The 26794-nt window shown below is 53.1% G+C and overlaps 1 protein-coding gene across 8 annotated transcripts in view; it reads left to right on the top strand.

Annotated features, from left to right (window-relative positions):
- Positions 1-26534, top strand: part of ARHGAP39 (Rho GTPase activating protein 39) — a 125015-nt gene extending 98481 nt beyond the window's left edge. For 4 of the 8 annotated variants that reach the window (XM_023649236.2, XM_070222619.1, XM_070222621.1 and 1 more), the window contains exons 5-12: positions 5784-7158; positions 9046-9607; positions 18281-18373; positions 21705-21778; positions 23216-23415; positions 24188-24279; positions 24697-24866; positions 24993-26534. In XM_023649236.2, the coding sequence (XP_023505004.1) occupies positions 5784-7158; positions 9046-9607; positions 18281-18373; positions 21705-21778; positions 23216-23415; positions 24188-24279; positions 24697-24866; positions 24993-25187 (2761 nt within the window). In that variant the 3' untranslated portion in view covers positions 25188-26534. Of the gene's footprint in view, positions 1-5783; positions 7159-9045; positions 9608-15741; positions 16926-18280; positions 18374-21704; positions 21779-23215; positions 23416-24187; positions 24280-24696; positions 24867-24992 lie in introns of those variants that run through there. The other 4 variants (XM_023649237.2, XM_070222622.1, XM_023649239.2 and 1 more) reach the window with 2 other exon arrangements.
- The last annotated feature ends 260 nt before the right edge of the window (positions 26535-26794 follow it).

Raw genomic sequence — 26794 nt, 5'->3', positions numbered from 1 at the left:
GCCAAGAAAAGCAGTACTTGGAGGGAAATTTATAGCAGTGAATGCATATACTGGAAAAGGAGACAGATCTAAAATCAATCATCTAAGCTTTCATTCTAGGAAACTAGAAAAAAAAGAGCAAATTAAATTTGAAGTAAGCGGAAGAAAAATAAAAATTAGAGCAGGAATCAAATGCAATTGAAAACAGGGAATCAATAGGGAAAATCAGGAAAATGAAAAGTGGATTCTAAGAAATGTTCGATAAAATCAATAAGTGTCTAGCCAGGCTAGGAAAAAAAAAAAGAAAGAGGACACAAATTATGAATGTCAGAAATGAAAGAAGAGATATCACTACAAATCCTATGGACATTAAAAAGATGATTAAGAAACACTATGAACAACTCTATGCAAACAAATCTGATAACCTAGGTGAAATGAACCAATTCCTTGAAAGACATAATCTGCCAAAACTCACACAAGAGAAATAAACAATCTGAATAGGCCTATATCTGTTAAAGAAATTGAATCAACAATTAATCATCTTCAAAAACAGAAAGCATCAGGCCCAGATAGGTTCACTGGTGAATTCTGCCAAACATTTATGGAAGAAATTATACCAATTCTCTACAATCTCTTTCAGAAGATAGAAGCAGGGGGAATACTTTCTAACTCATTCTGTGAAGTCAGCGTTACCCTAATCCCAAAACCAGACAAAGACATTGCAAGAAAAGAAAACTACAGACCCATCTTTCTCATGAATATAGATGCAAAAATCCTCAACAAAATATTAGCAAGTCAAATCCAACAATGTGTAAAAGGAATTAGACTCCATGACCAAGTGGGATTTATACCAGGTATACAAGTGTTGTTCAACACTCAAAAGTCAATATAATCCATCACATCAGCAAGCCAAAGAAGAACAATCCATGATCATATCAACAGATGCAGAAAAAGCATTTGACAAAATCCAGTGCCTGTGCGTGATAAAAACTCTCAGTGAACTAGGAATAGAGAGGAACTTCCTTAACTTGACAAAGAATATCTACAAAAACCCTACAGCTAATCATACATAGTGGTGAGAAGCTCAAAGCTTTCCTGGTGAGATCAGGAGTAAGGAAAGGATGTCGCCTCTCACCCCTACTTTTCAACATCATGCTGGAAGTTCTTGCTAATGCAGTAAGACAAGAAAAAGAAAGAAAATGTATACAGATTGGGAATGAAAAAATAAAACTGCCTTTGTTCACAGATTACATGGTCATCTATGTAGAAAATCCTAAAGAATTCACAAAAGAACTGCTGGGGCTGACCCCATGGCCGAGTGGTTAAGTTTGCGCGCTCCGCTGCAGGCGGCCCAGTGTTTCGTTGGTTCGAATCCTGGGCGCGGACATGGCACTGCTCATCAAACCGTGCTGAGGCAGCGTCCCACATGCCACAACTAGAAGAACCCACAACGAAGAGTATACAGCTATGTACTGGGGGGCTTTGGGGATACAAAGGAAAAAATAAAATCTTAAAAAAAAAAAAAAGCCAACTGCTTTCCTATATACTGGCAATGAACAAGAAGAATTTGAAATTAAAACAATACTATTTACATTAGCACCAAAAAAAGTCAAATACTTAGGTATAAATCTTACAAAATCTTTGTGAGGAAAACTACAAAACTCTGATGAAAAATATCAAAGAAGAACTGCTAAATAAATGGAGAGATATTTCATGTTGATGGATAGGAAGACTCAATGTTATCAAGATATCAGTTCTTCCCAACTTCATCTATAGATTCAATGCAATCTCAATCAAAATCCCAGCAAGTTATTTTGTAAATATTGACAAACTGATTCTAAAATTTATATGGAGAAGAAAAAGACCCAGAATAGCTGACACAATATTCAAGGAGAGCAAAGTTGGATGACTACTACTACACGATTGGAAGACTTGCTATAAAGCTACCACAGTGAAGACAGTGTGGTGTTGGCAAAGAACACACAAATCAGTCAATGGAATAGAGTAGAGAGCCAAGAAACAGACCCCCATAAATATCGTCAACTGATCTATAAAGCTACCATAGTCAAGACAGTGTGGTGTTGGCAAAAGAATACACAAATCAGTCAATGGAATAGAGTAGAGAGCCAAGAAGCAGACCCCCATAAATATGGTCAACTGATCTATAAAGCTACCATAGTCAAGACAGTGTGGTGTTGGCAAAGAACACACAAATCAATCAATGGAATAGAGTAGAGAGCCAAGAAGCAGACCCCCATAAATATGGTCAACTGATCTATAAAGCTACCATAGTCAAGACAGTGTGGTGTTGGCAAAGAACACACAAATCAGTCAATGGAATAGAGTAGAGAGCCAAGAAGCAGACCCCCATAAATATCGTCAACTGATCTATAAAGCTACCATAGTCAAGACGGTGTGGTGTTGGCAAAAGAATACACAAATCAATCAATGGAATAGAATAGAGAGCCAAGAAACAGACCCCCATAAATATAGTCAACTGATCTTTGACAGAGGACCAAAGGCAATACAATGGAGCAGAGTCAGTCTTTGCAACAAATGGTGCTGGAACAGCTGGACATGCACAAGTGAAAAAAAAAAGAATCTAGACACAGACCTTACACTTTTCACAAAAATTACCTCAAAATGGATCACAGACCTAAATGTAAAACACGAAACTAACTCCCAGAAGATAACATAGGAGAAAACATAGATGACCTTGGGTATGGTGATGACTTTTTAGGTACAACATCAAAGCACAATCCATGAGAGAAGTAATTGATAAACTGGATTTCATTAAAATTAGAAACTTCTGCTCTGTGAAGGACAGTGACAAGAGCATGAGAGACAAGTCACAGACTGTGAGAAAATATTTGCAAAAGACATATCTGATACTCAAGGACTGTTATTCAAAATATGCAGAGAACTCTTAAAACTCCACAATGAGAAAACAAACAACCTGATTTTAAAATAGGCTAAAGACCTAAAGAGATAACTCACCAGAGAAGATATACGAATGGCAAATAAGCATATGAAAGGTGGTCCACATTATATGTCATCAGGGAAATGCAAATTAAAACAACAGTTAGACACCACTATACACCAATTAGAAGACAAAAATTTAGAACACTGACAACACCAAATGCTGGTGAGGATGTGGAGCAACAGGAACTCTTATTCATTGCTGGTGGGAATGCAAAATGTACAGCCACTTTGGAAGACAATTTGGCAGTTTCCTATAAAATTAAACATACCCTTACTGTAGGATCCAGCTGTTGTGCTCCTTGGTACTTACCCAAAGGACGTGAAAACTTACGTCCACACAAAAACCTGCACGCAAATGTTTACAGCAGCTTTATTAATAATTGCCAAAACCTGGAAGCAACCAAGACGTCCTTCAGTAGGTGAATGTATAAATAAGCTGTGGTCCATCCAGACAGTGGGATGATATTCAGTGCTAAAAAGAAGTAAGCTATCAAACCATGAAAGGAGCACCGTTAAATGCATATGACTGAGTGAAAGAAGCTAATCTGAAAAGTTACATACTGCATGATTCCAGTTATATGACGTTCTGGAATCATACAGACTGTAACCTTTGCACAGTGGCTTCTTTGGAGGCCAAAGATCTGCTCACTAGCTTGGCTTCTGTGGAGACAATACAAAGATTATTGGTTGCCGACAGTTGGGGGAAGAAGGGATGAATAGGAGGACCACAGAGGAATGAAAATACTAATACTCTGTATAATATCTTAATGGTGGATACATGTCATTATACATTTATCCAAACCCACAGAATGTACAACACCAAGAGTGAACCATAAAGCACACTAAGGACTTGGGTGATTATGGTGTTGCAACAGATGTACCACTCTGATTCGGATGTTGGTAACTGGGGAGGCTGTGCATGAGTAGGGGCAGGGGGTTTCTGGGAAATCTCTGTACCTTCTTTGCAGTTTTGCTGTGAACCTAAAAATGCTTTAAAAAACAATGTCAAAAAAAAAAAAAGAATTAAATATCTATTTAAAATAGGCTAAAAACCTAAATAGATACCTCACCAAAGAAGATATACAGATGGCAAATAAGCATATGAAAGATGCTCCACATTATGTGTCATCAGGGAAATGCAAATTAAAACAACAGTTAGATACCACTATACATCTATTAGAAGACAAAAATTTAGAACACTGACCAAATATGGGCAAGGATGTGGAGCAAATAGGAAATCTATTCTAGAACTGGAAAATGTAATAACAAAAACTAAGGACTCAGTAGATCAGTGTAAGAGCAGATTAAACATAGCTGAATACAAAATTAGTAAATTGTAAGGTAGATGAGAAGAAAATATCTGTTGTGAAGTGTAGAAAGTCCAGGGAATGGGAAAGACAGAATATGGCATGAAACCATATGGCACATAGTGAAAAGGACTGTAATTGATCCCAGAAGAGAGGAGAGAGGAAATGGGATAAAGGTAATGTTTGAAAAGGTAATGGTCAAGAGTTTCCAAAAATTACACAGCCACAGATTGAAGAAGTGCTGTGACTCCCAGACACTTAAACATGTGTGCTGAATATGAAATACAAAAAGAAAATCCTGGGCCAGACCTTGTGGCCTAGTGGTTAAGTTCAGCATGCTCCACTTCAGCGGCCTGGGGTTCAGTTCCCAGGCATGGACCTATACCACTCTGTTAGCAGCCATGCTGTGCTGGCGGCCCACATACTAAAAAATAGAGGGAGAGTGGCATGGATGTTAGCTCAGGGCAAATCTTCCTCAGCAAAAAGAAAAGAAAATCCTAACACCAGCCAGAAGTTGTTTGAGGGAGAGTGGAAGTGGCACAGGTGAGCCCCACTCATCTCTCCTGGACTTGAAGTCCCACCCCTGGCATTGCAGATGCAGCCATGGGCCCCAAGTGCTGACCTTGAGTGGGCGGAGCACAGTGTGGGCACTGAGTCTGCACATCCTGCCAGCAGCTTCCCAGGGCAGTGTCACTCGTGGTCACCAAGCAATTGAGGTTCAGAAGAGGCCACACATGCAGCATGGCCCCCCACTGGGTGGAGAGGCCAGGATTCAGCCCCATAACCCCTAGGGACTGTGGGAGTTATGCAGGCTTTAGCAGGCATCTCCATCCAGGTGCAGAGTGCTGACTGTGAGGGCAGAGGGCACAGGGGGTCAGTCAGCCTTTTGGGATCTCACAGGAGCCTCTGTGGTTGAAAACAGGGCTTGACATGCTGGTGCACGGGGCACGTCACCCCACTGTGCAGTAAGAGCAGGGGCAGGTGCTGAGCCCAGGAGCGAGGCCTGCAGGGAAGTATGCATATAGAGAGAGAGGCCTCCCTCTGGGAGGGCCGCCTCTGGGTTCTCCATTACAGAAATAGTTGTGTGCCTGGTGCTGTGCTGGGACCAGAGCAGAGACACACAGAGAGGCCCTCGCAGGTAGTGTCATGATGGGCAGCAGCCAGGGACCTTGGGGAAGCTCCCTAGTCAGGAGAGACCCCTGGAGGGGAGGGCTGCAGGGCTGAGTCAGGAGGTGTGTGAGGGGAGCTCCCAGGACAGAGGGCAGCTACATCCTGGGGTCAGGGCCCTAGCAACGAAGGGTGCACAGGTTGTTTACAGGGAGCCCTCTAGAAAGTACCAGGCCCCCACAGCCTGCAGTCTCATTTTGGGGGTGAGGAGGATGCTGAGAAATGACCAGTCCTTCTGGGCCCTGACTTCAAATGCCCATGAGGCCAGGGCGAGTGGGTAATGGCTCCAGGCTGGCAGTGGGGCCAGACTTCCACTTCCCCCAGGTAACCTGTGCCTGTCCCCCTCAGGACCTCCTCACTCCGGTGGAACTCGGGCACCAAGGAACGCATGCTCATCAAAGTTGCTGACCGGGAGCCCAGCTTCCTCTCCCCGCAGGGTAACGGCTACCCCCTGGACAGTCAGCCTGGGGGCCGCTCCCGCAGACCCTCGGGTGGGCAGCACTCACCCAGCCTGCAGACATTTGCCCCTGATGCAGACGGTTCCGTCTTCTTCCCTGAGCGGAGACCGTCGCCCTTCCTGAAGAGGGCTGATCTCGGGAGCTGCTCCCCACTGCTGGCTCAGCCCCGCAAGCCTGCTGGTGACTCGCAGCCCTCCTCCCCACGCTATGCCTATGAACCCCCTCTCTACGAGGAGCCCCCTGTGGAGTACCAGGCCCCCATCTACGACGAGCCCCCCATGGACGTACAGTACGAGGCTGGCGGGGGCTACCAGGCCGGCTCGCCCCAGCGGTCCCCGGGCCGCAAACCGCCGCCCTTCCCACAGTCGCCCAAGCAGGCCTCCGCCTCACCCTACCAGCAGCTGGTGCTCACCAGGCAGAAGTGCCCCGAGCGCTTCCTGAGCCTCGAGTACAGCCCCGCGGGCAAGGAGTACGTGCGGCAGCTGGTGTACGTGGAGCAGGCTGGCTCAAGCCCCAAGCTGCGCTCAGGCCCACGCCACAAGTATGCGCCCAACCCCGGGGGTGGCTCACTCTCCTTGCAGCCCAGCCCCTGCCCACTGCGGGACCAACGCCTGGGGGTCACGTCTGGGGACTACAGCAGCATGCAGGGCCCTGAGCCGCGGCACACCCAACCACCCACGCCACTGCCCCAGGCCCAGGACGACGCCATGTCCTGGTCCAGCCAGCAGGACACCATGTCCTCAACGGGCTACTCCCCAGGCACACGCAAGAGGAAGAGCAGGAACCCGTCTCTGTGTCATGCCCCCAGCACCTCATCTGCTGATGGCCCTGGGGACCGCGACCTGCTCAGCGAGCAGCCCCTGGCTGAGGAACGGCCCTCGTGTGGGCCCAGCCTGGCCCCAGTGAAGCGCACAGAGAGCAAGGCGGGTGAGGCAGATGGGGCACGGGGCACAGCCGAGCCCTTCCTGGCTCAGGCGCGGCTGGCCTGGGAAGCACAGCAGGCCCACTTCCACCTGAAGCAGAGGGGCAGCTGGGACTCCCAGCAGGACGGCTCGGGCTATGAGAGCGACGGGGCCGTGCCACTGCCCATGCCGGGGCCCGTGGTGCGTGCCTTCAGTGAGGATGAGGCACTGGCCCAGCAGGAGAGCAAGCACTGGCAGAGGGGCGCCTTGGAGAGGCTCGCCTTCCCCCAGATCCTGCTCGAGAAAAGCGTCTCTGTGCAGACCAACCTGGCCTCACCGGAGCCCTACCTCCACCCCTCACAGGTAGGGACACGTGGCCACGGCGAGGCCCCAGGCAGGGTGGGCTGGCACTCAGGTTCCTGGCTGGTTTGGTGATAGGTTGCAGGTGCCCCTGAGGCTCCCAGCTGCGCAGGGCTCCCTCACGTCAGCTCCCGGCCAGGCCTAGCCGGGTGCTGGCAAGTCACCTGGGGTCCAGAGGCTGTGCCCTGATGCCAGGCCAGGCAGGGGAGATGGGCAGGCAGCCACCCACCCACTCTATTTTCCCGCCTGTGAATGGCTTTTCAGGTGAGGAACTGTGCAGGTGGAGCGTCAGGCCCTCCTCCCATGGCTCAGAACTCTTTTCGAGCAAGGCTCCCCACACACAGGGAGACTGGACACCTGGCCCTGGGGTCCAGGACATGCTTAGCAGGCCCCAGGTGGCTCCTAGGATCTCGGGCTGCAGCTGGAGACAAAGCAGAGGCCTGGCCTAGTGTATGCTCCCTGGGCAGTGCCAGGCACAGACATCAGTCAGGCTCTAAGGGCCTGCAGGCACCTTCTGTCCGGGTCATGTGCTGGGAGCCCTGTGCCCCAGGACTCAGTGTAGGCGAGTGTCCTAGTTCTTACCTCCTGGCCCCTGACCTTTCACACCAGTCTGCTGCATGAAGTCAAAGCTGAGGGTCTTCCCTGGCATCTGCTTGGAGCTGCCAGTGGCCAGAGGGCCTCCCGGTGTCAGACTCCTCACATTCACCCCAAACCTTGCCGAGGAAGAGGTGCCAAGGGCCTGGTGACCTTGGGCAACCAGCATCCCCCAGGCCAGGCCACCTTAGTGCCCTTCCAGGCTGGAGAGCTCAGAACAGCATTTCTGTCTGTGGCTTGTAACACGGGAGGACACAAGACAGATGGGAAGAGGCAGCCTGGGTAGGTGGGAGATGGAGAATGAGCAGCAAGAACCTGCTCCTCAGACAGAGGGCACGGGAGCTCCCAAGAGCGCCAGGTGAGGAGGAGCTGTTATCTGAGTGACAGGCCTTGTGCAGTTAGGCTGAGGCCGTTAGGGAGGCAGGCAGGGGCCTTGGAGCAACCCCCACTCTTCCCAGCATCACGGGATGGGAGGCTTGCAGCCCACAGCCCCGCTGAGGCCTGATCCTGCCTCTGCACGGCATCACTCTACCCGAGATGCCATATGGGCATCTTTGCTGGGGAAAGTGGACACAGCAACAGGGAAGGGGAGGTGGTTTTGAGGACCAAGGGAGAATTTGTGTTTCTCTGTCAGACTTTGCATCTGGGGTCTTCCGCGTCTTCATGGGGCTGCCCTTTCCATCTGCTTCCCAACCTCGAAGCTCAGTGAACCAGCAGAAGCAAAACAGCAGCAGCAAGGCCAGCAGGAGGCAGCCCTGCCACACCCTGTGGGCCCCCACACACGGGGCCAGTGTCCAGCCTGGGGAGGGCCACGTGAGCACCTGTGGGTGCTGCGTCCCTGGCATCTCCCCACCTGGGGCTACAGGCACCTCGAGAAGCCGAGGAAAAGCACATGCGGTTTCCTCCCACCTCCAGGCCCACGCTGGCCCCTACAACCCTTGGTATCAGGAGCAGGGAGGGTACCTCCTGGAGGTCAACTCTCAGGGTAGAGGTTGGAAGAAGGGCCTCTCTGAGTCCCTGCCCCAGCCTTTCGAGAGGACGGTGCTAGCATGTCTTTACGAAGCGAGTGGAACAAGATGAGGTGCAAAGCTGGAAGCCCAGGCCTAGCCCCAGCCTGGGTTGCCCAGCAAAAGTTGTTTTCCTGCCTCCCCTGCCAGCAGGTCACCTGAATGCCCACCCCACCCTACCCTGGCCTTACTCCTCCAGCAGCCTTGGGGCCAGCAGGGAGGCCACGCCTCTCAGCTGACTGGGTCAGGTGGGACCCCCACCCCCTCACAGCCCCTCTGTGCTCCCCAGTCCGAGGATCTCGGGACCTGTGCCCAGTTTGAGAGCAGCCGACAGACCCGCAGTGTGATGCCCAGTGCCAGCTGCGTGTTCCCCACCTTCACGCTGCGCAAGCCATCCTCGGAGACCGACATTGAAAACTGGGCCTCCAAGCACTTCAACAAGCACACGCAGGGCCTCTTCCGGCGGAAGGTGTCCATTGCCAACATGCTAGCCTGGAGCAGTGAGTCCATCAAGAAGCCCATGATCGTGACCAGCGACCGCCACGTGAAGAAGGAGGCCTGCGAGATCTTCAAACTGATCCAGATGTACATGGGCGACCGACGCGCCAAGGCAGACCCACTGCACGTGGCCCTGGAGATTGCCACTAAGGGCTGGAGCGTGCAGGGCCTGCGGGACGAGCTTTACATTCAGCTGTGCCGGCAGACCACGGAGAACTTCCGCCTCGAGAGCCTGGCCCGCGGCTGGGAGCTCATGGCCATCTGTCTTGCCTTCTTCCCGCCCACACCCAAGTTCCACTCCTACTTGGAGGGCTACATCTACCGGCACATGGACCCCGTCAATGACACCAAAGGTAAGGCCCAGCACATGGGACTCCTTGCCACCTTGGGCTCTGCCCCCAGCTCAGGTAAGTGCTGTGGCGAGAGCTTCCTGGCCTGCGCTGGGCAGTGCCTCAGGGGCAGCAGGTACATGGGAGCTGACACAGCACTTCCAAGCAGACACATGTGCCCCCTAAGGGCCCCATTCTGGGTTTCCCCTGGGCACTGAAGCCCTAGGAAGAGCAGCAGGCAGTCCTGGCACAGGGTCCCCCGGCCACGGGCCAATAGGAAGGGGGGCCTGAACAAGGACACATGGCATCCATGTCTTAGCCAGCCAGTGTCCACTCTGTTCTGAAGCCACTGTGGCTCTTCACCCTGCCTAATGAGGGCAGAAGCAAAAAGCCCAAGAGCAGGGAGGCCATGGTCGGCCTGTAGGTGCTTACTGCATTTGCTTTCAACCGTCCTGCAGCATGGAGGAGTGACCACCTCAGCCTGGCTCAGGCCATCTGTTGTAGGTGGGAAGGAGACTGTGCGGTCCTGGAGGAGGGCTTCTCAGAGTGGGGAGGAGCATGGTGATCGCAGCGTTCATTGGCCCAGCACCAGGTCTGGCAAGACCAGCAGGCCCTTGGGGTGCTGCAAGCTGAGAGGCCCTGAGCTTCCCCAAGGGGTCAGAGATTGGGACCAGTACGGGTAGCCACCTGCTATGGCAGCCTGAGGCCAAGTGCAGGGCCAAATTCTGCCTGAGGCTCCCAAAGGCCATGCGTCGGGTCCATCTGGGCCCAGGCCTGGCCTGCTCGGGGGAAGACTAGGGACAATGGTCCTGCTGGCCAGGCGGTGCCCATGCAGCTGACCTGGCAGCTGGCTGTAGTCTGAGGCTGGGCAGAGTGAACATGGGGACAGGGCCATAGGCAGCACTAGGCTGTCTGCCACCCTGATAGTCCTGGGTGTCCACAGGGCACAGCCACGGAACCAGCGTCCAGACAAGCACATGCACAAATGCACATGCATGCACACACTCAAGCTCCCACAAGCCCTCCAGGTCAGACGTGCTGTAGACTGCTCTGCAGGAGGACCTTGCCCAAGCCTAGGTGTGGGGGGCCAGGGCGTGTGTACACAGTGATGGGGGCTACAGCTGCTTGGCAGTGGTGGGCCCCAGTGAAGGTGCATCGAGCACATCCAGCGTGTCAGCTGTTTGGGGGGATGTCTTGGAAGCCATGAGATTTTTGCCCAGGCACACAGTTTTGAAGCAGGATCACTGGACACAACAGACAGCTCCCCCCACTTGCAGACGTGCAGCCTGGCGGGGGCCTGGATCTGCCTCATTCTTCTCAGGCCTTTCCAGGAGCAGGTGAGCCCTGACTGGCTTCATGGTTCATCTCAGCTTCTTCCAAAAAGGCCTCGAGATGTCACTGCCTTGAGCAGGAGGCTTGGAAGTGTTGCCCACTGCTCAGCACGCAGCCCATGAGGCCCCAGGGAGTGCTTGCTGAGTGAAAAGGTGAGTGAGCAGTGAACACACAGAGGCCGGAGGCTCCCAGGGCCATTCCCGCTGCCCATCGGGGCTTCCACAGGGAGTTTAGGCCTCAGGCCCCGTCCAGGGCCTAGCAGGACACTCCCCTTGCCACAGAGGTTTGTGCACCTTTGTCCTAGTGTCTACACCAGGAGGCCTGGCTGGCATGTAAGAGGGAATAGGGGATCAGCCTGGGCATCCATGGCTTTGAGCCCCCTTCCCCCACCCCTTGAATGAGGCCGGGTGGTCTCAGAGGGCTGTATGGTCTGGGCTCACAAAGGGAGACAGGATCTGCATGGTCCTATCGGCGGGGGCCTGCGTCTAGGCTTGGGGATCGGGTCTCATGTCTATGGCATGGGGCCGCCCTCCAGCCAGAACCCTGTCCCCAGCCCCAAGAGCCACTGCTGGGTGGGCATCTGCTGCAGGCCCTGCTCAGCACTGAGCCCAGAGGAGAGGGCTCGCACTCCTTCCCACCGGCCCATCAACAATGTGGGTGCTGAGTGTTGGTCAAGAACGCAGGCCCCATCAGCCCAGGAGAATGTAGCCTGCATTTAGCAGAAGAAACCTGCAGCGGGTCCCAGGAGTGCCAGAGAGGGCAGAGCTGAGCCTCACCCTCAATCCCACTGCCTGCCTTGGCCTCAGAAGCCTTTGATTAGTCTGCCAGCATGTGTACGACATCTCTTCTGTGTGGTCATAACCCTGAGGGACCAAGGTGCCATGCAGTGAGCCCCAGTTCACATGCCCCCCAGCTTAGCCTCGTCTCACACATGGTCACACCTTGGTGCCAGCCACCAGCAGGAGGGTTTCACAGCTTGTCTCCCGGGACCTCCATAAGCACAGACATCACAGGGGTGCTTAGTGGTGGACACAGCCGACTACAGCTCTTCTATCTGCTCTGTAAAGGAGCCCTTTGGAAGGCTGTAGACCCTGAGGTGTTTCATTCACTGCTTATGCATTCGTGTGTGCAGCAAGACTTACTGGCTCCCAGGTAAAGATGTCAGATTGAACAACATGCGTTTACTTGGACTTCACCTTGAACTCCTGTTAAAAGAACAGTGAAGGAATTTTTTAAAGGAAAAAAGAGAAACCCTCATAAGAGAATGTAAAATGGTGCAGCCAATGTGGAAAACAGTCTGGAGGCTTCTCAAAAAATTGAACATAGAACTACCATAGGATTCAGTAATTCCACTTCTGGGTATATACCCAAAAGAATTGAAAACAGAAACGTAAACAGATATTTGCACACCCATGTTAATAGCAGCGTTATTCACAATAGCCAAGAGGTGTAAGCAGCCTAAGTGTTCCTCAGTGGATGAATAGGTAAACAAAATACATAGGATGGAATACTATTCAGCCTAAAGAAAGAAGGGAATTCTGACACATGCTACAACATGGATGAATCTTGAGGACATTATGCTAAGTGAAATAAGCAAGTCGCAAAGAAACACCTACTGTATGATTCCACATTACGAGATCCCTAGGGGAGTCAAATTCATAGAGACAGAAAGTAGAATGGTGGTTGCCATGAATTAGGGGGAGGGAGAAAGGAGAGTTGTTAATGCATACAGAGTTTCCATCTGGGAAGATGAAAAAGTTCTGGAGATGGATGGTGGCGATGGTCGCACAACAGTATGGATGTAATTAATGCCACTGAGCTGTAAATTAATTTTAAATGATTAAAATTGTAAATTTTATGTATATTTTGTCACAATAAAAAAAAATTAGCCCCACAAGGACAAAGAGAATGGAAGAGGAAGAACAACTATGTTTTGGAAGCTGAAAAACACATGGACGAGTATCAGGAAACTGACTTGGTAGACCAAAAAAGGTGCATCCAAGCAGACAGTAGGAAAGCTAGGAAGCTGAAGCAGGCAGCAAACCCTTACAAGCTCACTTGTGGGTGAGCCAGCTTTCTTTAGCAGTGGTTTGGAAAGGGGCGACCTTAAAGTTGAAAAGAAAAGGACTAGCTGAAAGTCTGTTCAAGAAACAAAGGAGCTACTGTGGAGGAGGTGAGGGCATAGATTCTGGACCCAGAGCATCTGGACTCAAATCCGAGCTACATTTTCAAAACAGGTCATATTCTGTGCCATAAAACAAGTCTCAATAAATGTTAAATAATGGTGGTTGCTGTGGATTAGGGGGAGGGAGAAATGGAGAGTTGTTTAATATGTACAGAGTTTCCATTTGGGAAGATGAAAAAGTGTGTTCTCTAACCATAACGGAGTTAAATTAACGATCAGTAACACAGAGATCTCTGGAAAATCCCCCCGTATTTGGAAACTAAAGAACATACTACTGAGCCAGCCCTGATGGCCTAGTGGTTAAAGTTCAGTGTGCTCCACTTTGGCAGCCTGGGTTTGGTTCCCAGGCATGGAACCACACCACTCATCTGTAGCTACGCTGTGGTGGCAGCTCACATAGAAGAACTTGGACCTGCAACTAGAATGAATATACAACTATGTACTAGGGCTTTGGGGAGGGAAAAAAAACAACATACTACTGAATAACCCATGGATCAAATAAAAATCAAAAGGGAAATTAGAAAGTATTTCGAAAGGAAAGAAAATAAAAACAAAACATATTAGAATTTGTGAGATGCAGCCAAAGCTGTTCTTAGAGGGAAATTTTTAGCACCAAAATGCCTGTATTAGAAAATAAGATCTCAAATCAATTACCTCAGCTTCTACTTTAAGAAACTTAAAAAAAAAAGTAAATTATATTAAAATAAGCAGAAGAAAGGAAATAAAGAAGATCAAAGTAGAAATCAATAAAAGAGAAAACAGAAAAACAAATAGAAAGTCAGTGAAACAAAAAGCTGATTCTTTGTGGGTTGGCCCAGTGGTGTAGCAGTTCAGTTTGTGCACCCTGCTTTGGTGGCCTGGGGTTCACCAGTTCAGATCCTGGGCACGGATTTACACACTGCTTATCAAGCCACACTGTGGCAGGCGTCCCATATATAAAGTAGAGGAAGATGGGCACAGATGTTCGCTCTGGGCCAATCTTCCTCAAAAAAAAAAAAAAAAAAAAGTCTGATTTTTGAGAAGACCAATAAAATTAATAAACCTCCAGCCAGACTGATCAGGACAAAAAGAAGACATAAATTACCAGTATCAAGAATGAAAGATGATATCACTGCAGATTCAACAGATGTTAAAGAATAATGAAATATTATGAAAAGCTTTATGCCAGTACATTTGAAAATTTAGAGGAATAGACAAATTCCTTGAAAGACACACACTACCAAAGATCACTCAATAAGAAATAAATAACCAGAAAAGTCATATATCTATTAAAGAAATTGAATTGGTACTTAAAACCCTTCCCAAAAGGAAAATTCCAGGCCCAAATGGCTTCACGGGTGAATTTTACCAAACATTTCATTGTTTGTGTAACAATTCTTTACAGACTCACCCAGAAAATTGAAGTGGAGGGAATATTTCCCAAATTCACTCTGTACCAAAATTAGAAACAGACATTATAAAAAACAGCACAGACAGTATCCCTCATGAACATAGAAAAATTCTTAACAGTATTTGAGGAAATTGAATCCAACAATATATTAGAAAGGATAGTGCATCTCGAATAAGTGGGGTTTATCCCAGGAGTGAAAGGTTGGTCTAACATTCAAAAGTCAATCAATGTAATTTGCCATATCAACAGAGTAAAAAAGAGTAAAGAAGAAAAGTAAAAAAGAAAAGTCACATGATCATCTCAAAGGCATTTGACAAAATTCAACATCCATTCCTGATAAAACTCTAAACAAACTGGGAATAGAAGGGAGCCTCTTCAGGGCCAGCCGGGTCGTGCAGTGGTTAAGTTCGCACATTCTGCTTCAGTGGCCCAGGATTCGCCGGTTTGGAGCCGGGGTGTGGACCTACACACCACTCATCAAGCCGTGCTATGGCAGGCATCCCACATAAAACAGAGGAAGATGGGCACGGATGTTAGCTGAGGGCCACTCTTCCTCAGCAAAAAGAGAAGGACTGGCAGTGGGTGTTAGCTCAGGGCTAATCTTCCTCAAAAAAAAAAAAAGAGGGGACACTTTTCAACCTGATAAAAGGCATCTATAAAAAACCTGCACTACCCAAAAGAATGGAAAGCAGAGACTCAAACAGATACTCCTACACCAATATTCACAGCAGCATTATTCACAAGAGCCAAAAAGTGGAGACAATCCAAGTGTCCATCAGCAGACGAATGGATAAACAAAATGGGGTCCATCCTTACAATGGCATATTTTCAGCCACAACAAGTAGTGAAGTTCTGATAACGTGCTATAACATGGATGAACCTTGAAAAATTATGCTAAGTGAAAGAAGCCAGACAAAAAAGGGCAAATATTGTATGATTCAACTTATAGGAAATAGCTAAAATAGGCAACTTGATAGAGACAAAAAGTAGGGTAGAGGTTACCAGGAGCTGGGGGAGGGGGAATGAGGAGTTATTGCTTAATGGGGACAGGGTTTCTGTTTGTGGTGATGAGAGGATTTTGGAAATAGATGTGGTGATGGTTGCACAACATTGTGAATGTACTTAATGCCACTGAATTATACACTTAAGAATTGTCAAATGGCTATATTGTTATGTTTATATTTTACCACCAAAACAGCCTTTGGCCAGCATCATACTTAATGGTAAAATGCTGAATGCTTTCCCCCTAAGATCAGGAACAAGGCAAGGACCTCCAACCTCAAGTGCATCTACTCCACATCACGCTGGAGGGCCTGGCCAGTGCAAAGTCACGAAAAAGAAATAAAAGGCATCCAGATTGGAAAGGAAGTGTGCAGTTGTCTTTATTCACAGGCAAGGTGAAGGTTAGACAAAAGTTTCTTCTTGTAGAAAATCCTATAGGAGCTATAAAAATAGCATTAGAACTAAGAAGTGTGTTTAGCAAGGTTGCAGGATCTAAGACCAAAAATTGATCATGTTTCTATATATTAGCAGCAAACTACTGGAAATGGATATTTTTAAAATAGCATTTGCAATAGCATTATAAAATATGATAAACTTAGGGATAAATCTGACAAGGTACGTGTAAAACTTCTATGCCAAAAACTAAAATGTTGATGAAAGTCAAGAAGACCTAAATTAGTGGAGAGAGAAACCGTATTTATGAATCAGAACACTCAATATTGCTAAGATGTCACATCTACCCAAACTGATCTATAGATTCAGTCCTAATCAAAATCTTAGTAGGTTAGGGGCTGGCCCTGGCAGAGCGGTTAAGTTCGTGTGCTCCCCTTCAGCAGCCCAGGGCTCACTGGTTGGGATCCTGGGTGCAGATCCATGCACCACTCATCAAGCCACGCTGTGGCAGCATCGCACACAGGAAACTAGAAGGACCTGTAACTAGGATATGCAACTATGTACTGAGGCTTTGGGGAAGGAAGGAAAAAAAGAGGAAGATTGGCAACAGATGTTAGCTCTGGGCCCATCATCCTCACCAAAAAGCATACATTAAAAAAAAAAAAAAAGTTTCTTTTTAAATTTAGAAAATAACAGGCTGATTCTCAAATTCATAGAAAATGCACAGGACCTAGAACAGCCAAAACACCGTTGAAAAAGAACGGAATGGGAGCAGTGACACTGCCTGACTCCAAGACGCGCTGCAAACCTGCAGCGATCAGGGAAGGTGGTGTCGGCCCAAAGGGGCGGAACAGAGAGTCCATAAATAGACCCAGACACATGGTCAGCTAGTTCTCCACAGAGACGCAAAGGCAGCTCAGTGAAGAAAGGGTAGTGTTTTCCTCCAGTGCTGCTGGGGCACTTGGATATCCAAATGCACAAAATATGAGCTTTCAACCCTTTTTTTGTACTATTTGCAAAAATTAACTCAAAATGGATCGTAAACCAAAATATAAAACCTAAAACTATAAAACTTGTAGAATGTAGGAGAAAATCTTTGTTTTCTTGAGTTAGGCAAAGGATTTTTTATGTGACACTAAAAACACTATCAAAATTAAATCTCCTGTTCTTCAAAAGACACTGTTAAGAGAATGAAAAGATAAACCAGTTACAGACAAGCAAGGATAGGGAGGCTAGAAGGATCCGTGTGGTGGTGGGTTAGAGATGGAGGCATCATTTTGGAAATATTTATAGAGATGTGTGTACAGGGGCTGCAAACACATGCATCTTCCCTTCCTTTGTCAGCTGCGAGGGCCTGGAAGCAGTGACACCTCAGGAGCAGAGAGCACACCTGACACCCAGATCTTGGTTTCTAGCACCATTTCCCAGTAAAAGGAACCAGAGCTCCTTGAGAAACAGCTGATTCTAGGGCTGATGCAGGGAATGTAAAAGGTGCAGTGCCGAAAGTGAGGAAGTGGTAGAGAGGGCAAGTGGAGATGGTGGGGTTTGTCACAGGACGCAGGAGCCCACTGAAAGAACACCCTGCAGCCAAAACTGGGGCAATGTGAGCAAGAAAATAAAGTCGTATTGGAGTATAACCCAGAGTGTAAAATGAATATCTCTAAGTCCATACTGATATAAATAAATGATTGATAGACATCTCCCATGCAGAAGAATTACAAATAATTCATGTGGATGGTCCACCATCAGGGAGGAGTGTAAGTCCCGCCTAGGGGTGGGCTGTGCACGGCCACTTCCTCCCAGAGAGTGCAGTATGGAGGGCAACAAAGGGGTCTGCCATCAGCCAGGCTGACACTTTGTGTGGAGTGAGAGGCATGCCCAGACCAGCCTGAGGGGGGAGCCCCGGCCCCTGCTCTCGCCCAGCGCCACCTCCAGCACCAGCTCAGGAGCTGGGCCCCCGGAATGCAGCCATTCTGGAACCCCACCCCTGCCTTTCTGTCAGGGGTGGGTCATGAGCTGACTGCATCCTGTCCCCACTGCCCAGGGGCACTGTCCCTGCACCTTCCTGCCCACCTCCAGCATGAGGAGAGCTGGCTTTCTGGGCAACAGTGCTCAGAAGGGCCCCCGGCATCTCCCCCAGGGTACACACACCCCTCCCTGTCCCCAGAAGTGTGAGCAGGAAGTGGCCACTTACAGGACACTCGCCCCCACCCCATCTGGGCACTGGCCCAGTGGCCCTGTCTCCCCTTGAGGAATCCAGCAGGGGTGACACCTTCCCAGCTGAATGGCAGCCCCCGGCAGGCCCAGGGGCCTCCTCGTGGCTGCGTGGGGACCCATGTGGGCATGTGTTCCTGGCTCTGTGTTCTGTGTCCTCATGGCTCTGTTTGCTCCCCAGTGACACAGCACATGAAAGAGCTCCTGGAAAGGAACACTAAGAAGAAGTCCAAGTTGAGAAAGAAACCCAAGCCTTATGTTGAGGAGCCGGATGGTAGGGCCTCTCCCCGCAGCCCCTGTGCGCTGCGTCTGCACAGCTCTGCTCTCCGGCCTCGGCCGCCTGGCCTTTTCTCTCTAACCGCTTCTGGGCTGGGGTAGGGGGGCACTAACCATCAGGCCTGCGGCCTCCTCCTGAGCCAGCTGGAGGCCTGGGGTCATTGGCGGGGCTCCTGGGAGAGGCCACGCCTGCCTCCCTTTCTCTGTGGAGCTCAGAACAGTTTCCAACTTGCATGCTGGGTTCTCAGTGTGGAGGGGGCATGAGGACAGTTGGCCAAGGCCAACTGGAGGCCCCCAGGTAAGTGTTTGGTGAGGGAGTGCCCATGGTCAAGCACCTCCCTGCCCTGACCTCTAGCCCCGGCATCCCTGGGGCAGGAGCTGAGCTTGGCTGTGCTTCCCTGGTGGGCCCACAGCACAGCCTAGGGGTTTCCCAACCTCCCCCCAGCCCCCCAGCCCTGTCCTTCTCTGGGCCCTGGCTCAGGACCCCCAACCCCGTACAAGCTCCAGGGAAACCCTGTTAACCCCAGGCTGTGCCCCACTGCTTGGAGATCCAGTGGTCCCCACTGCCCATTGCTGGCCCGTCAGCTTCCCCTCCCGGCACCAGGGCTTTGGGACCAACCCCTATCCCATCTCCGGGACTTCCCCCAGCCTTGGCACATCCAGTCCCCCATGCTTGACCACTCCTCTTTCTCTGAGACCACTTAGCCTTGGCACCCTTTACTCTGGGAAGTGCTCTGGCTGCATGCTGCCCTTGGCAGGAGAAGGGAGGCAGCTGCGATCCAGGATTCCCAGCCCCTTTGGGCCACTCTCATCTGGGACAGGAGTGGAAGGAGCTCTGAGCTCCTGCCTGAGCCCATCCATTAGGGTTATGTTGCAGCAGCGAGGTGGGGCTGGGGACACAGCCAGCAGGCTCCTGTGGCCCAAGTGGTATTGGGTGCAGAGGAGGGAGCTGGACACTGCCCCCTGGGAACCCAGCAGGTTCAGTGCCAAGAGGCAGCAGGTGCTGGCTACACCCAGCAGCTTTTGAGCCTTATGGCCAGGCCTCAAGGACTCAGGCCCCAGGTGGGCCTAGACCCTAGCACAGCGGCACAGACGCTAGGAGGGCTAGTGTGTTGCTCCCTCTGTGGGCTGCTGTCTCCCCACCTGTAACACTGGGTACAGGCATGACCTGGCGAGGTCAGAATGGGGCAGAGTGCTCAGAGCAGACTACCCACCAACACCATGAGTGTTTCCCTGGGCTGGCCATGGGAACTGCCATCACCCAGCACTCAGCAGACACCCCACTGTCCTAGCCCGGGAGGTTGTGCCCATGGAGGTTCAGGTGCAAAGGCACCCCAGCACACATTGGCCTCAGTTCCTCGTCTGCCCACAAAAACTGTGACACCAGCAGCCACATCTGTCATGCCCTCACTGGGTGCCAGACTCTGAGGGCAGCCCTTTATGGGCACCCTTGTCAACCATGTTGTCCCTGTCCCCATCCTGCAGAGGAGGAAACAAAAGCCCAGAAAGGCTGCATTGTGGCCACAATCACCAGCTGGAGGCAGCCCCAGGGTCTTCAGATCACAGCCTGTTGAAAGGCCTGGTGGGGCCCCAGGAGGCCCTGGGACAGGGGTCAGGGCGTATCCCTCAGCCCCCGAGACCAGGGATGGGAGGGACTCACCGAGGGAGGGGTATGCACACCCTCAGGATGGAAAAAGGGAGTCCCAGGCTTCTGCCTTGCTGCAAAATGCCCTCCGGGCTCCAAGCGGTCAGGGTACAGCCTGGGTCCCATTTGCTTAAACACCGTCCATTCTCCTTAAACCAAGAGCCTACCCAGAAGGGCCACGTCGGCCTGTGGCCAGAAGTTCCAGGTGCTGTGTCCTGAGCTGACCAGTCAGAGGCTGCAGCTGGGATTCTCTGCCGGGGATCTGTGGGTCCTCGGGGGCCTGAAACCAATTCTCCAGGGTTTAAATGTGTGAGAAATATTTGTCTTCATTTTGGCTATTCTAAAAAAGAACTCCCTTACCACTTATAATGACAAAACTATTTTGTGATAATTAGAAATGAAAAGATTTTCATGGACTAAGACATGTTTGTGTTTTTCACACTGGGGTCCAAAGATCCCAGTATCCTCAGAAGTCCACAGAAACTGCTTCCTTTGAAAGAAGACTCTATTTGGATTTCAGACTTGAGTCTAGAGGCCTCCCTCTGGCAGACAGCAGGCACATGGGCCCGGAAGGGGCCAGTCTGGAGCCTGGAGGCACATGTTCAGCCCATCTGCCTGTCCATCCGTTGGTCTGAGGCACCCTGGCCCAGACGGCTCCTCTGGGCTCGGCGTAACTGTGTGCTTTCTGCCTCACCACTGCATCTCCTTCCTTTCCCTTGCCTAGGCTAGAAGAGATGCTCCACACATTTCAGACACACCCTGAGTGGGGTCCCCTCCCTCTTCTCTCTCCCCTCTCTGCTTGGAGAGCCCCCTGGCGGAGATCCCCCACAAGGTTGCCCTCGGAATGCTGGCCCGGCCATCCGCCCGTGACCACCAGCTAGAACTTCTGCTGCCAGGGGCGGAGTTTTAGGAAGCTTCCTCTGTCGAGAAAGGAGACCAGCCCTCTGCTTGCTGCCTTCAGCCACCTCCAGTGGCACTGCCCTCCCAGCAACACCCAGGCTCAGGACACGGGGAATCCCCTCCACCACAGGCCAAGCCTCGGGCCTCCCTCTCTCTGACTCCTGCCCAGGTAGCCCTCAGCCAAGCAGGTGTGGGGCACCATGGGCTGAGGCCCACTCCCAGGGCTACCCAGAATTCCTCCTAGAGGCAGGGCTGCAGGAGAGCTGGGCCCGCTGTCCAGCCAGCCCCAGGCGCCCTCCTGCAGTGCTGGCCCAAGGCAGTGGGCACCAAGCTCCTCCAAGCCTGCTGCATGTCGACACCCCCCCTGAGAGGGCCAGCAGGGGAGGGAGCATGGGGTTTGGAGGCCCTGGGGCCCAGGCCCTGCCCTGTCCTCCCTGTGACTCCTCAATGGAAACAGGCCTCATCCCCAGCCTACCCTTCCTAGTCAAGGGGAGAAGTACGTGGGCTGGCGGAGGAGTTCCTTCCCCAGACTGGCTCCTCTGAAGGTGAGGGAAGTGCCCCTTGCCTCTACACATTGGCTTCTGCTCTAAAGGACCTAGCCCAGGAGAATGAGGACCTACCGCCCTGGACAAGGGGTGGGCAGGAGCCTGGCCAGGCCAGCCCAGACCCCCAGGGCTCACAGTAGCTGCCTCTCCTCACCCCTCTTGCTGCTTCCTCTCTTAGTCACTGGCTGGCCTGCAGCCCCTGCCCACCCCAAGCCAACCGGCGCCTGTTCTTTTTCCAGGGGTGGCGATAAGCACATATGCCAAGTACTGTTACCACAAGCTGCAGAAGGCGGCCCTGACTGGGGCCAAGAAGGTACGAGCTTCTCCAGGACAGCCGGGGAGGGGTCGGCAGGCTGTGCCAGTGACTCCTAGACAGGGTCCAAAGGGAGGCGAGGACCCTTGGGCAGCCAGCCTTCATGTCCTGAGGGCCCTGCTTTCCTCAAACCCAGCCTGCACATTCGGGGGTGAGGGAGTGACAGCTGATGGTGCAGAGGTGCTGCAAGGAGCCCACCTAGGCAGGTGACCATGGAAGGCCTTGGGCAGGGTCTGCACCCTCAGTTCCAGAGCCAGTGCAGGCAAAGGAGTGTGTGGCTGGACCAGGGCATCAGATCACCAGCCTGAGTGAGGGTGGGGTGTGCTGCGACAGTGACACCAGCTGCCTCAGGCCTGCCACTGTCGGGCCGGCGTGGTGAGGTGTAGAGGGCAGGCATAGTCCATGGGCGGGCCAGGAGACCCTCGCCTCCTGGCAGCCTGCCTCTGGACCCAGCGGAGGCTCAGCCTTGTACTGCAAGGCAGGCTCAGAAGACCACCCTGTGCCCCCCTTGCTCACACTGGGCTGTCCATCTGGTTGTGGAGGTCCGAGAGCCCAGAACCATCACAGGGCTCCTCCCAGTGCTATCAGCCAGGGCTGGGCGAACCCATTCCAGGGTGGGCAGGCAGGGCAGGTAGTCCCAGCAGTGCTCTCCACTAGGTGCTTCCCTAACCCCTGGCCAGCCACTGGGACCCCTTACCACCTGGAGGAGCTTGGCAGCCACAGCCCTTCCCTCCACCTGGTCAGTCCTCCTTGTTCCAAGCCTGCATTCTTTGGCTACTCCACAGGATGGGAGCCTCAGTCACACCACACAGCTGGACCTTTTCTCTGGCCTCGTCAGGAGGTGTGGGCCTCGGCCATCCTCGGCCAGGTGCCCTCCACCCTCTCAGCCCCTATCCTCACCCAGGAAGCCCCTTAGACCCTCCTACACCTGACCCTTCCCCACCTCTGATGAAGGCAGCTGTGCCCTCACTGTTCCAGAGCCTGGCCACCCCTCCCCACTTTGTCCCCGCTCCTGATGCATTGCTCCAGTCCAGCCACAGACTTCAGAATCCACTGCCTACAACCACCACCACAGGGTAGTCTCACATGGCCCCGATCCGCCAGCCTGGCCCTGCTTGTGGCCCCAGGCAGCTCCCAGACTGGCCTGTCCAGGAGTCACTCCCACCTTTCTCCTGCATGACCAATGGGGCCTCTTGAAGCTTCAGGATGCTGTAGGGGGTCCAGCGGGAGACCCCCCCTGGTGACTCGGGTCAGGACCTTGGGGATGCCCTCAGTTCTGGCTGGACAGAAGCCTGAAGTTCACAGGGATGAGAGGACACGAAGAGAGGAGGGGTGGCCAAGCCAGGGCAGCCCTAGGAGGGATGCAAGGGGAGGAAGGGTTGGGAGTAGGGCAGCTGGGCATGCACGCAGGGACAGAGAACTGGGCTGTCTTTGCAGGGGCTGAAGAAGCCCAACGTGGAGGAGATCCGGCACGCCAAGAATGCCGTGTTCAGCCCATCGATGTTTGGCAGTGCACTGCAGGAGGTCATGAGCATGCAGAAGGAGCGGTACCCTGATCGGCAGCTGCCCTGGGTACAGACACGGCTGTCTGAGGAGGTGCTAGCGCTCAACGGTGACCAGACGGAAGGCATCTTCAGGTGCCCTGCATCCTGGGCCCTGGTTGTGGGGGCCTCAGGTGTCTCCATCATGTGTCTCAGGAGGCAGGGGCTATTGGGCACCAGGCCCACTGGGCCTACTTCCCTGCCCCAGCCCAGGGCAGCGGGGCCAGCAGCCCTGTGCCCCTGCCTCAGAGCAGCCCCCTGAGAGGCCAGCATGTGGGCAGGGAGGGCACCCTGGAGCAAGCGGAAGGGCAGGCCACCATTCAGCCAGGAGAGGCAGGGCAGGGCCTGTGCTTAGGAGGTCGGTCAGCAGGCTCGTCCCCTGAACCACAGCATGCCTGAGCCAGCCAGGAGGGCCAGCCAGGGGCAATGCCCCTGCAGAAATGGCCACTAGGCGCCCAGAGGGCGCTTGGACCCCAGCCAGGGGCAGGGCCTGAGATGTGAGTCTAGAGAGAGACAGCATGCCCCAGCAAATGGTCCTCACCTGGGAATGAGGGTGATGGCCCCTGCCCAACAGGAGTGGCACATGGCCAGTCACTTGCTGTCATGACCCACTCCCAGGCCCCATAAGGACAGCTGGGAAAACAGGCCTGTGGGTTTGGGCCTCAGTAGCCCTATGGAGGAAAACATCTGCATGGGGGTGGCCAGCAGAGGGACAAGGAACGGTGGTTTGGGTGCATGGGGCAAGGGCCCCAAGCCACACCTCTCTGGTGGGAAAGAGGTCAACTGGGTGAAGAGAGGTCAAGTGGTCCTGACCCCTGACCTTGGGCAAGCCAAGCTTCTCTCTGAGACCCTCCCTGTGCCCTGGCAGGGTCCCTGGGGACATTGATGAGGTGAATGCCCTGAAGCTACAAGTGGACCAGTGGAAGGTGCCTACAGGCCTGGAGGACCCCCACGTCCCAGGTAAGCCCCCCGCCCCCTTGGCAGCAGGAGCAGGCCTGGTCCAGGCAGCTCAGACAGTTTGCTCTCCCTGCCCCCAGTGATGCCACGGCTCCGTCTATTTCCAGCACAGACATCCTTGCAGCCTTGCCTGCTCACAGCAGCTGCACAGCCCTCCTTTCAAGAAGTCACATTTTGCATGTCACTCCCCCACAATGCCCAGGTCTCCAGGATGAGTCCGGGCTCTCAGGACCACGAGGTTACTAGGATCTGGGCTGGTGCAGCCCATCTTGGCCAGGTGGACCCTCTCCAGTCGGGTTCCCTCCCGGTCACAATCCCCTCTCACTCCCTGGTTGCTGGTCAAGTGGGTCCCCCACCGTACTGGGCACTGCCCGGGGTGCCTGCGTAGCAGGTGGCTGAGCCCCAGCATTGTGCCTGCAGCGTCGCTGCTGAAGCTGTGGTACCGGGAGCTGGAGGAGCCCCTGATCCCACATGAGTTCTACGAGCAGTGCATCGCGCACTACGAGAGCCCCGAGGCCGCCGTGGCCGTGGTGCACGCGCTGCCTCGCATCAACCGCCTGGTGCTCTGCTACCTCATCCGCTTCCTCCAGGTGCGCCCCCTCCCCGCCCACGCCAGGCCCATCCGGGTGTGGACATGCCCCACTCCCCTCCTCTGCCGGGCCCCACCCCCAAACCGCCCCCCGCCCCACCTGGGCCCACCCGCCGCTCCTCCGCAGGTGTTCGTGCAGCCCGCCAACGTGGCCATCACTAAGATGGACGTCAGCAACCTGGCCATGGTGATGGCGCCCAACTGCCTGCGCTGCCGATCAGACGACCCGCGTGTCATCTTCGAGAACACTCGCAAGGAGATGTCCTTCCTGCGCGTGCTCATCCAGCACCTGGACACCAGCTTCATGGAGGGCGTTTTATAGCACGTGGGCACCGAAGGACCGAGGGTGGGGACAGAGCCGAAGCTCGGGTGCGCCTGGGCAGGGGACACGCCGGGAGGGGGGAGGGAAGGCCCCAGCCGCGGAGGTAGCATGCCAGGCTCCGCCCATGCCCGCCCCAGCCCTGGAACCCCCCCATTTCCCCACGCAGGCCCTCGGCCTGAGGGCGCAGCAAGGGCAGAGGGGCTGCAGGAAGGGCGCCTCTGGCCCCCTGCCTCGTGGCCAGTTCCATGGGCACTGCACCGCCCACTGCCGGCCATGGGCCAGCCCCGAGAAAGTGCCTTCTGTTTCCTGGAGCCAAGTGACACTGCCCCTCCTGGGCCGGCCCAAGAGCACACGCCGCCCTTCCCGGGGTGAGCTGCCTTGCTGGAGCTCCTGCGCTCAGCGTGGTCCTGTCCTGGGCCCTGCCCCGGCTGCCTCTCTCTCCTCCTCTGCCCTGTTTGTTCTCCTCAGCCACCTGGCCTGCAGTCTTCACGTTCCCCAGCCCTGCCCCGCTCCTGCTGCCTGTGGCCTCCGCGGTGACTGCACAGGAGTTGGGGGCTCTAGGGCACTGGGCTGCCTATCACTGGAGCCGGGCCCAGCTGGCCCAGGGCCCGCAGGCGCTCTCTGGGTGGGGAGGGGCCCCCAAACCAAAGTCCTCTGGGGTGGGGGCAGGGTTGGGCAGGCATTCTTGGGGCAGGGTGGGGGAGGGGCAAGAATATTTTTCTTCATGTAGCTATAAATTCAGAATCTATCCTGCACCCCAACCCACCTGTGTATAGAGATATAAATAGAGCAAAAGATATAAGAACTAAATTTGCTAATGACATAGTTTTAACCCAAATGCTATTTATCTCTGAGCTCTCCTCGCCCGTCCTCTGTGCAGAGCAAGTTGATATCATTCCTTCATTTTTTCCTCCACTTTCTTGGCTTCTGACCAAAATCCAGACCTGCCCCATCCCCATCTGGGACCTGCAGCAGATGAGAGGGAAGGACCCCGAGCTGGGGGACCAGAGGGGTGCCCAGGACTGCCCTTCCTCGAGGCCAGAGCTGGCGGGAGGTACCTAGACTCTCAGTTTGTACATTTTCCATTTTGGAATTTTGGGTTCCAGTTGTTGTGAGACTTAATTTCTCCCCAGTTTTTATATATATATATTTTTTAGAGTTGTTTTTATTTATTATTAAAACCAAGCCCAGCCCTGCCGAGGCCTAGGTGTCCCCTGGGGGAGCATCTTCAGTCTGGTGGTTTCGGGGCCTGGGCAGGGGCGACCCGGCCACAGACTCTCATCCTGACGCACGGACTCGAGAGGTGACAACACTTGGTGTGAATAAAATCCATATGGACACTTGCGAGCCATGGTCGCTGCCTGTCGCCTCCCGCCCCTCTGGTCGCTGCGGGTGTCTGGGTGGGAAGCTGGGCAGCGCCCCACGGCAGCCAGCTGGTTGCTGGTACGGGCACCTGGGCGGACGGGCCAGGTGGGGGAGGGGGCGGGGCGCGGCTGCTTCCTGGGAATGGGGGCGAGACGCCCACCGGAGTATCGGAGTGGACCCCGACTGCGGGGGGCTCCGACCTGCCCCCGACTCGGCAGCGGCTTCTAGGCAGCGTGTGTGTT

The sequence above is a fragment of the Equus caballus genome, chromosome 9, assembly GCF_041296265.1.
Source record: "Equus caballus isolate H_3958 breed thoroughbred chromosome 9, TB-T2T, whole genome shotgun sequence".
Taxonomy (NCBI): domain Eukaryota; kingdom Metazoa; phylum Chordata; class Mammalia; order Perissodactyla; family Equidae; genus Equus; species Equus caballus.
This window is presented reverse-complemented; position numbering and strand designations above follow the sequence as displayed.